This window comes from Xiphophorus maculatus, chromosome 14 (assembly GCF_002775205.1).
Source record: "Xiphophorus maculatus strain JP 163 A chromosome 14, X_maculatus-5.0-male, whole genome shotgun sequence".
NCBI lineage: Eukaryota > Metazoa > Chordata > Actinopteri > Cyprinodontiformes > Poeciliidae > Xiphophorus > Xiphophorus maculatus.
Window position 1 is genome coordinate 19334391 of NC_036456.1, and position 17936 is coordinate 19352326.

At 38.5% G+C, this 17936-nt stretch overlaps 1 protein-coding gene across 1 annotated transcript in view; it reads right to left on the minus strand.

Moving 5' to 3' along the window:
* The window catches only part of dnah2 (dynein axonemal heavy chain 2), a 66718-nt gene extending 51911 nt beyond the window's left edge, over window positions 1-14807 (minus strand). The window contains exons 1-20 of the mRNA XM_023345591.1: window positions 14775-14807; window positions 14511-14675; window positions 13195-13426; window positions 13002-13112; window positions 12561-12799; window positions 11613-11804; window positions 10438-10595; window positions 9994-10081; window positions 9142-9347; window positions 6272-6401; window positions 5956-6138; window positions 5664-5878; window positions 4199-4345; window positions 3922-4078; window positions 3484-3593; window positions 3232-3361; window positions 2007-2195; window positions 1012-1156; window positions 460-652; window positions 139-339 (exon numbers count right to left, since the gene is read on the minus strand). Coding sequence (XP_023201359.1) covers window positions 139-339; window positions 460-652; window positions 1012-1156; window positions 2007-2195; window positions 3232-3361; window positions 3484-3593; window positions 3922-4078; window positions 4199-4345; window positions 5664-5878; window positions 5956-6138; window positions 6272-6401; window positions 9142-9347; window positions 9994-10081; window positions 10438-10595; window positions 11613-11804; window positions 12561-12799; window positions 13002-13112; window positions 13195-13426; window positions 14511-14675; window positions 14775-14807 — 3224 coding nt within the window. The remainder of the gene's footprint in view (window positions 1-138; window positions 340-459; window positions 653-1011; window positions 1157-2006; window positions 2196-3231; window positions 3362-3483; window positions 3594-3921; window positions 4079-4198; window positions 4346-5663; window positions 5879-5955; window positions 6139-6271; window positions 6402-9141; window positions 9348-9993; window positions 10082-10437; window positions 10596-11612; window positions 11805-12560; window positions 12800-13001; window positions 13113-13194; window positions 13427-14510; window positions 14676-14774) is intronic.
* Window positions 14808-17936: the final 3129 nt, after the last annotated feature.

A 17936-nucleotide genomic window follows, 5' to 3' on the forward strand; every position in this document is an offset into this window, starting at 1 on the left:
AAATTTGCACAATAAGTGAGAGCATTTGTGCCAACAATGCTTCTTGGTAATACTATCATCTCAGAAAACTGTGCTACTCCTAGTTTATTGTTGTGCTGATGTGTCAAAACAGCTGGAGAATAAGAAATTGTTGCACACCTCTGGGCATTGCTTTTCATTGAGTTATAAAGTTCTTCTAGATGAGTGCTTGCTATCTCGCTGAGAAGCTGTGTTAACTTTTTCTGCCATTCATTGCAATGTTGCACCAGGGTGGACTTGAGTGGCGAACAGTCCAGCATCACAAACTGTATGGTGACGACAGTCTCTTCCTGTTGAATACTGCTGGCGTTCTCAGTGTATCTGGGAGACCACAGGAACATTGTTTGTGATCCTAATCAACCATTCATAAAACATGTCTTTGCAAAACACACTGTATGTATTTGCAGAAATTCCTTCAACAGAGACAGAGGAATCGTATACCTTTGTATATCTGCATCAAAAGTCGATACTGAAGTGTTGGCTGTCCTGTAACGTTGTATAATGTAGTCTTTGATATTTTCCCAGATGGGCCTGTATTTGCCCCAGCTCTTCAAATAGGCCTCCAGTTGCCTGGCATTGGCTGACATGCCTGCTGTAATTGCAGCCTGAGTCTTAATAATCCGATCGTCTCGCTCTGAGTGATCAATCAAAATCAAAATGGGGAAGATGATAAAAATCATTGAGCTTCTTATGAAAATATTTAAATTCTTTTAATTGTTCCATATTTTGTCATGTTACATCCACACAGGAGCCTCTGGGGAAGTATACATTGTGTATATTAATGCATTTTATTTAGGGGTGCATAATTAGAGGGGTAAGAATGCAAAAATGTATGCCACACTTTTGAGATATTTATTTGACTTCACAATTGCGTGCTCATTTGTGTTGCTATATCCAATAAAGTCCCAGTAAAGAACAATCAAGTGATAACATGACAAAATATGAAAAAGCACTGAAGCAGGTGTACGCTATGATATATATTTGTATACCAACCTATGCTGATGTATATGGGGACAGCCAGAGACCCTTTGTTGGAGAGAAGCTCAGGGAGACGCTTAAATTCAGAGATGATTTTGATCAACTGAGGCAAAATGTTCACACTCTCTCCAAGTTTCTGTATTGTCGGCGAGAACTCCAGCTGTAAACAAAAAAACCCAAACTGGATTACAGAGCAAGGTGATTCTTTAAAACACAAATTAAGCACTACAAAACCTCTTTTTTATTTACATTTAAATTTAGGATCACCTTAGACCTCACACATCGCCCAGAACTGCTAGCTTCAGGAGGGATCAAAAAGAACAATTTCTGTTTGTTCTTTTCTTATCTATTTAAAGAGTCAATATCATGTGTTTAACAGCCACCTAGTGCCCTTTTACAGCACAATCAAGTAACTATGTTACCTTCAGTTGTAATAAAAATATTGTACAGATCAAATATGACTTAAAGAAAATTGGACTTTATCATTTAGCTCCTTGAAATTGGGTCTCTGGCTCCTTAAGAAACTCCTGCTCTTTCTGAAACTCAGAAAGTTTCTGAGTTTCAGAAAGAGCAGGAGGAGTTCACAACAGAACTCCTCTGTTACACCTTTAACATTTCCTTCAGGGTTGCACTGAGATCAGCAGATGCTAATTGCTGCTGGTTAGTCTGAAGGAGCTGAATGGGGGAGTCACAGGAGAAGGGCTGGTGTATAATGCAAAAGCTCAGAAGTTTAGAAAGTGAAACTCTGAGGAGGAGGTGCTTGGACCCCACAGGCGTTTTGCACAGCTGGTTGCCAGATTAAAAGAATTCTCAAACATGCATGAAAAAAATCAAAGCAACACTCCAGGTATGTTTTGGATGAAGGAATAACACTAACTTCACATAATACTGTCCCTTTAAAAATATATATTTTTCTTATAACATTCTTTGTGGGTATTGACCTGTTTGAAGAGAAATCTCTAGCTTACAGCATCACAGTAGTTTTAAAAGGCTGTGTGAGTCTGCGTTACCTTTGGCACGCTTTGAGGAGTCGCCTGTCGCAGAAGTACTAGCACTTTGAACAGCGGACTGGGAGATGTCTTGCTATCCCCGGTGATGGCTCTGCTTAGTTTCTTCATGGAGTCCCTGATGTTAAACCGGAATGCCTCTTCCACTATCCGGTCCACCTTCTCTGAATATGTTTCCCAATGTTCCTGGACCTACAACATCAGAGCTCAGGTTTTTACAAAGTACACATTAGTGGACAGCAAATTATCTTTTGGGAGGAAAAGGAGGATTTATCTTTGAAACATTTATTTAGATCTATTTATACAGAGCCCTTCAAAGGTATTTATACCGCTTGTTGGCTAGCCCTTTACTCTAAGAGATTCTATATTAACTCTGGATGAACTGCAAAGAGCCACTGCTGAGATGGAAGAATTTGTTGACAGGCTAGGTACCAACTATGCATGCCACAGATATTAGATTAGATATTATGAGTTATTTGAAGAATGACAAAAAGAAGACCAAATGCTGGAAGAATGTCGGGTATCTGTAGCCTGCTACAACAAAGAAAACATAGTATATTTGGCTTGAGTTAATGGTGGATGGAAAAAAGCTGCAAAAGACATAAAGCTGGGGTGGAAGTAAAATTTTCAGTACAACAAGGACCCAAAACATACAGCAAAGGTTTAGATTTAAGCATATTAATCAGCTGAGGTGGTCTAGTCGAAGTGCAGATCTAGATGCATTTAAGAATTTGTGCCAAGACTTTAAGAAATGATGCTTATAGATGGTTTCTATAAAATTGGGCTCTGTAAAGAAACATGGACATAAATTTGTCTCAAGAATTTAACTTTTCTTAAAGACTGATATACCGTATATCAGTGAACACTTGTCTCTGAAACTGCAGCAAAATATGTCAAATACAGTACTGACTTAAGTGAGAGGGAAAAGGGTGCAGTTTAATTCCAGTTAATGAAACAAGTAAAAACGTCCTTTCACTTTACAATTCTGAACTATGTTGGAAAATCTGAATAAAATGCAACTAGGTTTGAGGCCGTAATGTGACAAAAAGTGCAAAGTTCAAGGATGTAAATACTTTTGAAAGGCAGTCTAGATCTGGGTCAATTCTCTTTCCTTTGCATAGCACATTTAACATACTTGTTAAATAATATTTTTTTAAAAATAAAAGCACACTTAATACTCCAGAAAGTAATTTTTAAGCATAGAAAAGCATAAAAACATAGTTCCAACCTCAGCTCCATCCCCGGCAAAGATGGTGTGAATCTGAGTCATGATAGCAACAATTTCCTGGTGTACCGAGCGTAGCACTTGGAGACGACTCTGCTGGTGAGCATTCTGGTCATCCTCAAATTCCAGGTTTCTAGCCAACAGCAGGGGGTTTGGAATGACAGAACCACTCAGCTGATTCATTTCTTAAAGGTTTCGTGTTTGGTTAGTGTGCCATCATAGTGACACAACAGAGAAGAAATCAGAACTTATTACCTGTACACTGTCTTCCCATCTATTTTAACCAGCAAAGTTTCACTGATCTGCCTACAGAGGTTGGAGATGGACAGATTGGAAACTTTGTAACCATCAATGACAGACTGGACCTGGAGAGGTAATGAAAAGAGAGAAAAGAAGGACGTGTCCGCTTTATTAAAGAAATCAAAATAGGCTGTAATCCCAAGAGCAGAAAAAAAGAAGCCTGTGAATATTAGCTTCCATGGTAAACAATTTCTGTTGTGTGTTGAGGTATATTAAGGTATATTCAGTCTTAGAATTATTGAAATAAGCAGTTTAAAACATTTTTAGTGGTTGTCTCAAGTATTGGTGGATTGTAGCAATTTGCCAGCAGTCTCTGTGCCTAATCTCCATGAATACAGAGGCTCCACTGTATTCAAAAACTACCGAGAGAGGATTAGCAGGTTTGTGTTAAACCTTGTCAATGTGGAGAAGGGAATCGTTGATGAAGTGGTTCGAAGCTCCTTGGGACAACCAAAGCAACTTGGTCATGCCGGGCTCCACCTTCTTGTCAAGGAAACGGATCCGCTCCCGGAATAGACCCAGCTCTTCACGAGAGAGCATTCCAACAATCCTGACAGCAACAACAAAAAACATTGCAGAAATAAAAAAAATTAAAAAAAGTTGAATGGTTTATATTTAACTTGAAGGTAGGTGTACTGTAATCCACAGTTGAAGCAAGTATAGATGAGACCTGTTGTAGTTCCTGATGAGCAGCAGCACTCTCTCCCGGAGGAGCCGGATCTCTTCCCTGCTCTGGTACATGTCAGATACAATCTGTGGGATCTCAAACTTCATTCGGTCCCAGTACTGGATCTCAGAAAACAGCCTCAACAGGTTGCTGGATCAAACAGTGTTTGACATAAAGCATTTTCATTAGTTATGGGGAGACAAATGTTCATAATACTTTCAATTCAATTGTAATCTGAAAACTTTGTACTACCCTGTGTTCATTGATTGTGGTTCTGATCCATGTTTTGCCAGTTCAATGTTATAAAACACAGACTAATTATGGGCTATTCCACAGAGAAAATTTAAATATTCAAAAGAAAATTGTTGGGTAAATTGTATTATTAGTAATTATCAAATATTTGTTGTATCATGTAGCCTTGTAGTTACATTTAGATAATGTTTCTGTATGTTAATTAATTCTGATTCCTTCCTAATCCCTCCTTGGAAGAGAGAGGTGACAGCTACTCTCAGCAGCTGTTGCCCTGCAGGACTTCCTACAAGACAGAGGTGTTAGTTGCTCCCAGCAGAGTTTTACAGTCCTGCAATAAACTCTGCTCTGTGCCAGCTTTGAAGCTATACAACGTGTCCTATTCGACGCCGTGCCTGGAGCAAGAAGGATTTAGATTGTAGATAACATGTGTTTAGTTTAGTGATTGTCTTTTAGCACTGCAACTAAAATGCTTTGACCCCACCCCATAGAGTTGCAGTGCTCAGTGTGAGAGGGTTCCGAAGAACAATAAAAGAGAGGAACAGACAGATGTGTTTCAGAGCGGTTGGAGATTTGTAACTGAAAGCACATCTCTGTCTGCTCTCCTCGCGAGAAACAAAGAATCTAACTCTCTTGTCTTTCCTGTGTTTGTTTAATAGGTATTTAGACCTGACAAAAATGCAGCTGGGGAAGCTGAAATACCTAAGCTCAATGCTACCTGACAATACTGGCTGGCAATTGCAAAGCAGCCAGTTAAGGTACAGTATATTTCAGTACTATGAGCACTCTAACTGGTCTGGGACTTTCAGTTGGTCTGTTGAAAAAGGTCTTGTCAGTAGGTCTGGATGCTCAATTCTGTTTTTTTTGCTAAAATCCTATTCTTCTTTATGCATGGTTATTCATACTACTAATTAAAGGTCACCGCAATCAGGTTTCTGTGTGAAAGGTTTTTTACTTCCCGAAAGCAACCAGCATTTTGGAGTTGGGGTTGGGCAGTTGAAAAATCAAAAATTACAATGAATTTTATATTTGTGAAAATTGTAAGTTTTTCGGTGTTTGTGTGTAACATTAATGTTCTCAGATTAATTTAATTTTTCAAGCCAAACCATATAACTGAAAAGGATTGCTGTCTATAACCAAAGACACTCAAGCACAAACTCAATTCTAACCACATAAAAATTCATGACTATTTCTTTCTGTTTTTCTAATTTTGACCTACTTGTCGAAATTGATTTCCAGCCTGGAGCGAGCGCCCTTGAGGCGCACCAAGAGAGTCTGCTGCAGTTTCTTCAGGTACTGTCCATCCAAGTTCTGAGTCCAGTCAAAGAAGTTTTTCCTCACAATCTCAGCCAGGATCTGGTTCACCTGCACATAGGTAAAAATGATCTGCTTGCGGTTGGAAGATTCCGGCATAAAGGAGCACTTCTGAAGGATCTGGAAGAGACCATGAGTAACAGTAAGAAAACAGTTTTTACTAAATTTCGGCGCAAAAGAGAGCCTGATAGATGTACCTCCATGGGTTTTTCTAGGCGCTGCTGGAGAGCTTTGGCCCACATGACCTGCCCCACAACTTGTGGCATGTGATCAGGATAACAGCGACCCCTTTGGTCCACTGCCTCCTTCACCAATTTAAGTTCTTTGCTGAAGATGCTGTACACTTCCTCTGACTTCTCCTCCATTGTGCGCCGTATGGCCTGTGACGGCACAGATCAACATAAGAAGAGAACGTCAGAGAGAATAAACAGGAAAGGCTAAAGATGGGAATTTAAAAGGTTGTCCATTGAGTAAAAATGAACATGTTGTGAAATGTGAGTGTTTGTCAAACACCTTGCGTGTGGACATCGGACTGAAAATGTCCAGAAGCCTGACTCCTTCCTGAACTGTGTTCACGGTCCGGAAAGCTGAATTCATCAACTCCTGGGTCATCATTTCCAGATCCTTTACAAATGTACAAAACCTAATAAAACGGCAAACCATCACATAAAAGACATGAACAACATCACTCAAGTCAACTTGTAGCAGAGTGATGCAGAATATCCACTCCACCCATTTTTACTTCTAAGCTGAGCTCTTTCAGTTCTTTGTTATCCCGAAGCCCCAAAATTAAAATGCAAAAAAATCTGTAAAAATGCTGCAGCAAACTAAAAGGAGAAATGATGTGGGGGACATTTGTGAAGTTAAACATTCAAAAATCAGAAATAATTTCAGTAATGAGAGGAAAACAGTGGTAATTAATTTTTCAATGTCATATTTTCACAGCTGGTTCATAGAGCTTAAGTGTGTTTTCACACAAGATAGTCTCGTAGATTGAGGACCAAAGTTGCAACATTTGTTACATTTTCAGCTGGTGCGGTTTGCTTTCACACTGCACTGCCAAATGAACCAAACCCTTTGAGCAACATGTTCCCCTCCCCACACATGGTGGCGCTGCACCAAAAACCACTGAAGGAAACGACATGAAAACCTCTGAAGAAGAGATAAGCACAACCTCCCTCTTCATGACATGTACAAAAATGGAGTGGCGTCAGATTTTAGCACATGTATGATTTCTCTTCCACGAGCCTTTTGTCCCACATTCACATTATTATTTGGGTTGTATTTACTCAGAATGCCATGTGGTTTACTCTGCTTCTTGCTTTTGTAGCGGTATCTAGTCTGCTTGGAATTCACACATGCATTCAAATCACACCAGAGATCACTTTAACCATACTGAGATGTGGGTTTTTGGGCAGACCAGAGTTTCCTTTTTTGGTCCACATCAGAGTTTGATTGCACATTCGCATCTTCTCAAACAAACCAGACTTTCCAAACAAATGAATCAGAGTTTGATTAAAGCAACTAAGCTGAGCTGGTCTGAATGTACCCTAAATCTTTCATGGCTTATGTTTACATTGAGATATACAATATCTACTGTATATCTATATAGTATAAGCTAAGGGTGTTAACATACTGAGTATGTTTTACTTTACTTTGCTATCATTACTGCACTGCATTTATGCATTATTGTCAATTAAGTATTCTATTATTTTCCTTTTACTTTCTGTAAAAGTAAAAGCTCATTTGTAGTACATTTAATTGTTATGTGTAATAAAATGAGCATTTTGCAGTTGTTTAGTAAAAAAAACAACTGCAACTAAACAACTAATAAGGTAGAGACTTCCTTATTAGTTTATTCAATTCTATATATGCACACTAAGGTAAACAAGCAATACAGATGAGTCACATGGACCAGTACTGGTCTCCTTGATGTGACAGGAATGGGCTGAGAGTTATTATTGTCCTTCATTGCTTTTTTCAATAAGACTGAATGAAGAGATTGTAAACTAATTAACTCGATAACAGCCATTAGCCGGGGCCGTTCAGAGCCAGCACTGCCGATTTTTCCTACTAATGTGGCTCTGTGTCTGACCCCTCCAATCTAATGTTCATGTCAAGGAAAATATGAAGGATTATTTACATCGGTAATTGGAGTTGTAATGTGTATATTAATTGCTAAATATAGATTTATGGAGCATTTTTTAACCTAAACCAGAGTCGACGCAGAAAGCAGAGGTGTTGCTGTGACAGACACTGATCGGTTCTTGTGCATTCACACTATTCTTTAATGTTCTGACAAAATTAACATTTTTAGCATATTTTCAACAAAACAAGCAAAAGAAAATGTGGATATTACTAAAAACCATTCGCCCACAATACAATAACAAATGTGTTTTGGACAAACTTATGTTTGAACTCATCAAAACTTTATTAATATGTTCATTCAATTTGTTGCTGTTTATATGTGTTAGTTTTTTTTGTGAAAAAAAAAATGCTGGGAGAATACCTGTAAACTTATACAATAAAAGAATAGTTTAAATATTTGTTTGATGTAAAAAAGCGGATATTATCTAAAATCAGTTATCTAAATGTAGCTTCTGGAAGTCAAGATATAATGAAATTACATATAGATAAATGCCTGCTAGATTACCAGCATTTTGCTTTTATAGCACAATTAAGTAACTTTTACCATCTATGGTTATAAAAATACTGTATAAATCAAAATTTCTGCATCATTGTCTTGAAATTACCCCAAGTTTCTTTAACAGGTTTCTATCCTCTTTCACTCTCTGCCTTCAGCACGTCATCACCTCAGTGCTTCTCCATAATGTGGTTTACAACTGTTCTTAGGAGCTCAGCAGGTGCACAGCTGCGCCAGGTGTTTGCCAATTGCTGCTGCCACTAGTCTAGAGGAGCTGAATGTGGAGGTGCGGGGAAGGAGTGCTCTGTGAGGCGGAAGTTCGGCTGGGTACTACAGCTCCCAGGAGGAGCTTTGGGTAAAACAGCAGCTCTTTGTTTGAGCAGGTGTTAAGGTACCTCTCAATGGCTGCCAAAGAGATTCAAGGATTTCTCAAACATCCATGAAAGAATCAAAGCAAAACTTCAAGTATGTTTTTGATGCGGGAGAAACAATAAAGCATCATATAAAGCTCAATTTACATAATAATCTCCTCCACCTCCTTTAAATCTGATCTGTTCCTGACATTTGAATTATGCATATGACTGAACTTCTAGAATAGTCCAAACCGATGGAGGTTCTTAGTCTAACAGCTTGAAAAAAAGGCTAAATGACTCATCAAGAAACAAAAACAAAGAAGTCTAACTGCAACATTCATCTCTAGCCACAGTTTTTGCTCTAAACTGAACAGCAGCAGACCAACCTGCTGAACTCCTTACTCCACGTGGGATGTTGGACATCAAGGATCCCCTTGTCAAATGCGCGCAGGTTCTGCAGTCCTTGGTGGAAGCTGGTCTCTATCTTCAGCAGGTTGCGGGTCAGCTCTGGTCCGGTGCTGCCTCTGAAGCAGGGCATATCTCTTTTCCGGCCGTCGTCCCAACGGGCAAACTGGTACTGGCAGTCACAGACCTGATGGATTATGGGAACACATACAAAAGTAATAAACAATAACAATAAGAAAGGGTTATGAATAAAACAATGCTGCAAATAACAACAACACTGCTTAAAACCCTTTATGTCCTAAATTTAAAGTGTCCACCTGGATATTTTTGCTTATCTTAATTGTTCGCAGTTCTTTAAATGTCCTGTGAGTAAATATATTTGCCCATTTATCCATAACAATTGGAACTTTCAATATCTAGCAAGTTATTTTCGCAATTTACTATAAAAGTGTAATTTCACTCCCTGCTACAGTGGGGGTGAAATTACCGTAATAACCCGAGATTGGCTGGAAAGCGCAACGTCTCCCCTTTCAGAAACCGTTGGAAATTTTCAGACAGCGCAAAGTGTGGCGGAATTACAGTAAAGCAAATTTGACTGAATCGCCGGCGCTGCGTTTAGGACTTAGACGGTTTGGCTGCAGCTGTTTCACTGGAATATTATTTCTTGCTGTCGGTACACAGGGAGCAGATTCTCAATTTCTCCCAGAATTTTGTCTGATGGATTTCTGATTCTGGCTACAGTTGCTGTTTTCTGAGGTTAGTTCAAATCATTCTGAAACGATGACTCATCGAAACCAGCACAAAGAAAACCAATCAAACAAAGATAAGCTGACCTCAAGCAGGTTGCTGAGCCTCAAAATGAAGGCATCAATCCCCACGAAAAACTTTGTTTTGTCCAGAACCCAGCCTTTGTGAGAATGCCTGCCAGGAGAGAAGCAGAAGAAGACTGCTACACCACAGAATAAACTGATACCTTTAAATGCAAGTGTTCAACTTTAAACACTCTTCTAAGAGCTTCCTGGTTAAGACAGGAAGCATGTATAGAAAGTAATGTACATGCTCTCATATATGCACTATTTGTACTTAACATAGCCGGAAATAAAAATAAACAGAAAAACCTATTTCAAGTGTAAATATATCCTAAATGTGTCCAACCACTTAATTTTACAATCAGTTTTACTGCAGTGGTTCACAATATCTACATAACAAATATTTCTAACCACATTAGCCTCAGAGAATGTTTCAGAAATTCAACAGAGAGGCTACTTTTGTCCTACTTGTGATGAAGCTTTGAGACATGCAAGTAAGTGTCCTTCCAGGACGTGCAACACTGGATGCAGTCGTCGAGGACTCGCTTGCTGGATGTCAACTGGCCCTCGAAGATATCGTCCAGAGAGATGTTTTCACTGCACAGACGGATGATCTCATTACTCATCTGAAAGGTTTCAGAACACAAACATTTGTCACCTTAAGTGTACTTAGACAGGGTTGAGGTTTTATTCTTCTGTTTGACCGTCTTCTGGTGAAACAAAAAAAAAAAACCCAAAAAACCCCACCATAATTACATAATTTTTTACCAAAGCAACATGTTCTCCAAACTTAATCTATTGTGCTGCTAATTACCTTCAATTTTGGGACTCTGTTGACTGAAAATAAAAAGTTGAAAAAAGTTCAGACTACATATGATTTCCATTTAAACTGCATGTATAATGTCCACACCCACCCATAATGGTACGGAGTTTCAAAAGGGGCAAAATTGATTGAACAATGATTTTATTTGATTTTTCATTGATTTAATTTTGTCTCCTTTGGCCCTCCATACAGTGGGGTACAGTTGAGTCAAAAAAAAATTGTTCACATTCTAAAGTGAGTTTTAGATCCTGAGATTTTGGTCAAAGTTAGCAATGATAATTACAGAGAATATAAAATGTCTACATATCCTTGGTACCAGGTTTTTCTGCCAGTAATAAGACAGAGGTAAACAATTTAACATTTGGCACCTCTAATGTCTTTAATGTGACCAACATGTTGCATTATTTTACTGTAAGACATATATATTATCAGGAATCACAACGTCTGTAGATAGAGAACAATACCCAAGTGTGAATGCCTGTAGAAGTAATATGTTGTTGAAGAAATCTTCTTTGGTTTGAGACTTTCATTATCTACATTATGGGAAATAACAATTTCCCAGTAACAAAGGTAGACTGGACCATGTGTCCCCAATATAAAAATGAAAAATAAAATCCTTTCTCATCATCATATTTTTAGCAAGAACCTGAAGATTTTTGGCTCCAAACTGACTGAAACGACTTAAGAAATACTCAATGTTCAGCCAACTTGGACCATCGCATCAAATAAAACTCTCAGAATCTTGGCTGAAAGTTGAAGTTTGGGTTTATCATTGGCAGATTTTAGCCACACATGGTGGAAATTAGATGTATCCGCGTACCTGGCAGAAGAGCCCAGTGATTCTCTCATTGCTGTTGTAGGAGGGTGAGTTGACCCAGATGATTCGAATGAGGACCACGATGTGTCGCAGCTTTGAAGCAATTTGTTTTGGCTTGAGATTGGAAAGCTCTTCACAGGGCTTCTTAAGGATGGACAGGAAGGTCAGGTTTGACTCCGCCTGCATCGAGCATTCCTGGGCAGGAAGATATTATGGAGAGGTGATGATTATTATCACTTCCTTTTGTCTTTAATAACATTAGCAAAACATTTTAACTCATTATGGTTCTCAAAGGACATATTCCTTTATTTTGTAAACCTAAAGCGCCTCTCAAGTTTTCCCACTTAAAAAGAGTCTTCCAATGGATAATGACCCTCACCATTAGGCCATCATCTAATGACCTAATTAGATCATTAGATCACTGTTTCCCAACCCTGGTCCTCAAGACACACTGTCCTATAATCAGTCATCAATTAAAATCAGCTGGACTGAAGCAATGAAATACCTAAAACATGCAGGGCAGTGTGCCTTGAGGACCAGGGTTGGGAAACACTGCATTAGATAATGAAACATTGTCTCTTGATTGTCCTTAATCCACAATGGATTAAGGACAATCAAGAGACAATGTTTTTACATAGCCATCTCTAAGCTCTGATCTCAATCCTGTAGAGAATTTGTGGACAGATCTGTCTCAATTCTGTCGGGAGGAATTGACCAGAACTCCAGCACAGGCAACACTACCAAGTACTGAGGAAATGTATGCAAACCTCTGATGTAAAAATAAACCAAAACTTATCACTCTGGAGTTTATCAAAAAGAAACAAATGAGGGGAATCCTAACTGATCTAACAAGAAGTATTAGAAAAAGAAATAGTTTGTACGTTTTTCTATACAATGCAAATATAAAGATCAGGCAAACTTTTCCATCTACTGCCTGGAAAACAGTTTTACCTGTATTTCTGCAGAAAGTTCTTGAAAGCGCTGTAGGTATAAGGACTTCGCCAGATACACAATCTTCTGGATGTGTTTGACTTCTGGCTTCTGCAGCTGACTGCTGATCTCCAACAGCTTGGTGGAGAGATTCTTCCAGAACTCGATCTCCTGCAGCGGGCCACAGTGTTCTCTCTTGTCCACGGTTTCTTGGATGTTCAGTAACTCTTTGATCTGATCTGCCCAGTGGATTATCATAACTGGAGCAGAGGTAATAGGTGAGTCAGAAAACAGGAAATGGGGTCTACAGTCTTCCTGAAGAGATGCAGGTGAGTTTAACACATAGGATCACAGTTATGGATTATGTCGAGCTTTTCATGTGAGTTACTACCGCAGATGAGAGTGAAAAGCTGCTTTTCACCAACATTCCCGCATAAACTACATTGTAAACCTTAAACTCACTCTCCATTCTGTTCACCAGCTTCTTGTCCTTGCTGGCTTCCTCAGCAGAGCACAGTAGGCCTTCCACTGGAATGTACAGAACTGTTCTTCCTACCTTCTTATACAAATCATCTGCTCAAGAACAGAAACATGTGAAAAACAACACTGGTACTGACTATGTACAGAGAAAAAAACCCACACTTTTTTTTCTCACCAGTAAGGCAAGTGATGAAGTAATGCATGTCCCTGCTATATTCATCCTTAACCTTCTTTTTGTAGCTGCTGTAGGCAACTGGAATGGAATGCAAGCAGGTCATGTCCTGCAGCAGCACCCGGAGGGGGTCGTCCCTCACCGTGTCAAACTGTACCACCAAATCAAAGTTTTCCTCTGTGATTACGGCTCCTGGCGTTCGGCTGATGTAGAATTGCCCCTCAATCACCTCCCCCTGTACAAAATTGGAAAAACATTCAGATGCAGAGCATGAAGAGAAACGGCAAACAACGGTCAACTATAAAACACACAGTACAAATATTAACACAGATGAGAGATGAATGAAAAGATATACAGAATTACAATGTGGGTTACCAGAATGACCTCAGCAAGGAACTTGAAGAAGCAATCGTAGCAGACCATCAATTTGGCAATGGTTACAGGAACATTTCCAAAATAACACTAGTTCTACAGTGAGAACATTTGTAAGTGAGAAATATTTAAGACAGCTCATAATATCTCCCGAAGTTGATCCCCCAGCAAATTAACTTGAATCTCAGGCTGTGTAACACTGAGAACCTCAAGAGCTTGGGATCAGAGTGAGTGGAGGTGTGATGATCTGAATTAATTTAAAGAATTTAAAAGTCAAAGGTGAGGCTATCTGTCCAACATGACAACAAGACCAGCCACAGCGGCAACTCTAGTACAGATTGGCTGAAAAAGACAACAACCAAGTGTTAAGATGGCCCAGTCAAAGTTCATCCTTCAAGCTGACTGAAATGCCGTTGTAGGAAGAGCTTTGCAGAAACAAATGTATTTTATTTTAATCTCTATGTCTTTCATAAATTGAATTATTTAACCAAATGTTGATTATGCAAATCTCAATGTCTAAGGAAGTGCTATAGGTAGATTGGACCAAAACTGTTTTAACAGGAGGTTGAAAGAATATCCTGATTAGATTGAATGTTGCTTTTTTTTTAAGGTCCTTCAAAAATTATGAAGACTATTATCAATCCTAATGTGAGCCAGTAAGAGATCCTGTATTTTAAACCTCCAAAAAGCAGTTAAACACTTATTTAATAATGCCATTCTTAAAAATACATTAACATAAATAAGTCATCAGTTTTTTAAAATAATTAATTTCAAAAATACTTTATTAATCCTAAAGGAAAATGTAAACTTGTTGTAACTAATTTAATTAAAGAGAGAGAGAGAGAAAGAAAGAGAGAGAGAAAGAGACCTCATGTAACAGTCTGTATTACTGAAGACTCTGTTTTTCTTTGTCCATCTCATGAAGATGATGATAAAGGGAAACTAACCGGTGGCGGGGTTCTGAAGGCCACCTGCAGCCCGTTTGATCTGTGCATATAGACCACTACAGCTCCAATTGAAGTGTCCACAATAAACTGATCCAGAGTATTCATGTTGTCCTCTGTCCATGTCCTCTCAGTGACTCCAGAAATAGACACACAGCTCATGAGCATCTAGAAACGGAACATAAACAAGGAAAAAAAAACAAAAACAAGGTAGTTAGTGATTCTGTTCAAACATTACGTGAATTGTGATTATTAATTGAGTTTTACCTGACGGATGTTTTTAATGTAATCTTCTTCCATGTTGTTGCTTCTTATTAAGCGTTATCCTTTGACATCAGGGTGACTACAATGCACGACAACCGTTTCTATCGACGTTACTTATGTTCATATTTGGAGCTTATCGAAAGAATAGCTAATGCATTGCGGTTAGCTTACGTAAACGTTCAGTGGTTTCAAAGTGACTTCCAATATTTTCAGCGTTCAGCAGTTTAGAAATGCTTAAGTTACCTACTAGCTTTTGGTTGTTCTCATAAACCATAAAAAACTTTTTTTTAAAAAGCTCGTGTACGCGTTATTTATATAACTTTATCGCATTTGTTTCTTCTCTTTCCTCAATTTAAACCTGAGCCACTCTCAGTGTGTCAGGATGTCGTCATGGAAACGAGTAACCGCCGAACCCCCGGTAGTCATGGGCATTCCGGCTTCTTTTCGGGATCCGGATCATTTGGCTCGGTTCTCAAAACAAAAGAGCCGACACTTATACACTCCCAAACGGTGCTTCTCAACCACTTCCAGCTTTTTCATTTACACAATTTTTATTCTTTTAGTTAGTAATTTAAAAAGGTTAAAATTAGAATGTCAATAAAACGCTAATTTTCTGTAATCAGTGAAAACTTTTAGTAAATTCATTACAAAAATAGGTGTTTTGTGTAGTTGGGATGATTATGACTAATGAAAATCCAATATTAGGTGGTATCAGTACAAATATTTAACACAAACGTTATGTTATGACTGGTATGTCCTACAATCATAGGCAATACTTGGCTGAATTTGACAGTTGTTCAAAAGGCAATCATTTCAACATTTTTGGGAAATTCATCGTTTCACTTGAAGCTAATTAACTTGTTTCTTTACTACACTTAAATACATCTAGGGAATATTGTCAACAGGCAGAATAATAAACTAAATAAATGCTTGAAATGTGTCACTCTTATGAACCCAAGTGTTATATAAATTTCACTTTTGAATGAATTGGTGGATTAATTCAACTTTTTGAAGATATTAGAAATTGTTGAGCAGTTTCTGTACATATGCATGAATGACTAGAAGAAAATAGAAAGCATTTCGACATGTGGTTATGCACCCTCCTCCCTCTCAGACAAACCCTGAGGAAGTTGGTCTTTCAGGACAATCTTTAACTCTGGATACAACCTTGAACTCACCCTCTTCTTCCTCAGTGCGTTCCCGTTCTCATTACAGGAAAGTTCTTCCTCCCGGCTCATTTTCCTCTCTTGTTTGTCTCTCTCCCCCTCTCATAAGTTTTAAGTCTTTTCCTGCAGGGACTTCTGGTGTTTCTCTAACAATACTGACTGAATCCAGACCCTTTGTGTGCAGACTTTTTTTTTCAAGGCTTTTCCCCCCCATGTAGAAATGCATAATATGCTTTAAAATGAATAACCTCACATTTACTTTCCAGGCTTTCTGTTTTGCTTAACAGTATATAGCTTGCAAGGGCTGCTACATCTGGATCCTATACATGTCAAGCATGTGATAAACATTTAACCTGCTGCTATATTGTTTTACTTTCAATCTGAAAGACATGTCTTTAAGAAATTAAGGAGTTAAGGAAAAAATGATTAAAAAAAAATTGACACTTTGAGAGAAGAGTTTTTTTATCAAATGACTCTTTGGGGATCATGTTACTTTATTTAAAAAAAAAATGTTAAAAAGCATGAAGACTAATTGTCTTAGTGGCAGGCTGCTGGAGGTAAGAAAGTGGTGTAAAAGCTCATTTAAAATTAATCCTTTGCTGAGATATCTGTTAAATACTTGTTTATTTCTCTAGTTTGACAGCCTGAATGTTACATAGGTCTGACTTAAGCAGCAATATGAGCTGATTAAGTCCTTCAGCTCATATTGTTGGACTTAAGCAGAGGAAAAACAGCCAAAGTACAAAGGAAAACATGACAAGACCATTTAGAAAATATGTCCTGATGATGAAGAAGAGAAGTTATTAAAAATAAGATGTTCATCTGAGGATAAAACAACAAATGAGAAAGTTCAAGTAAGAAGAAGCTTAGAATAAAGGCTTTTTATGCATTGCAATGTATACATACATGTGAAATTATTTACATTTAGTATATTTAACATAGTTGTTTTTCAAACAGCAGAGAGAGAAGGAGGAAGTTTGGTTCTGCTCTGCATCCATGAAACTTCATTTTTTTAAACTTCTCTGGGATTTGGGATCATATGAGGTATTATTTGAGCTTTAAGGATGTGAATCAGCTTCTCCCAGTTGTTTTAAAAAAACAACAAAACAACACCTTATTGCCATGGTTACACATCATAAACGTCTGGAATTTAAAAAGGTAAGAGCATAAATCCCTCCTGCGGGACAACATCCAAAACCAGAGGGAATAATTGTCCGGCTCAATCAAACAAATGATTACCCAAAATCCGCAAACAGAACAAATAAGAACAAAAGTAATAACGCTACCCCAACATGCTACCACCAGGAGCGACACAATTCCAGAAGAATTCATCAGTAAAAAGCACAACGTTAATGATGAGTGTATGTAAATTTCTGACTGGCACTGCAAATGTTTTGTAGCTTTCAGAGATGAATTGTCCAGAGACAGACGGACAGGCTGAAACTAAAAGCCATGAGTCTAATCTCAGACTCTCAGACTTGGGCTGCCGTGCCAAGGAGGGGGTAGAAGGAAAAAAAACTGGGATAGAAGGGATAAATAAGCAGGACAGATGGCCTATTTAGACCAGATGTACAGCACTGCTTAGTCAAATGACAGAACAAGACCTGTGTATGAGTGAGGAACCAGAGAAGATGGAGTTGTCCAGTTTGCAGGTGGTTAATAGAGTAGAGAAGGCAAGCTGGAGGCAGAGGCCCCTAATAGCAATCCAATATCTCGGTTAAAGTACAAACTGCACACAAACACACTACATTAAGCAGTGAAACACTTCTGACTGCTACACAATGTTCTCAGGGCCTTTATAAGAAGGAGCAAGCTGTAGGGCGTCTATGTTTCTTTTTGCACTCTGATTCATCCACAAACATTGGCTTTGTTGAGCCTCTCAGGGGCAGGAGGCTCTCCGGCCCGTGAACACGGACTGAAATAGGAAAACCCGAACAGAAATGTGTGTAGAAGCCTGAATAGAGGCTTGTAGACTAGGAGCATAACGAGGACAGGATTT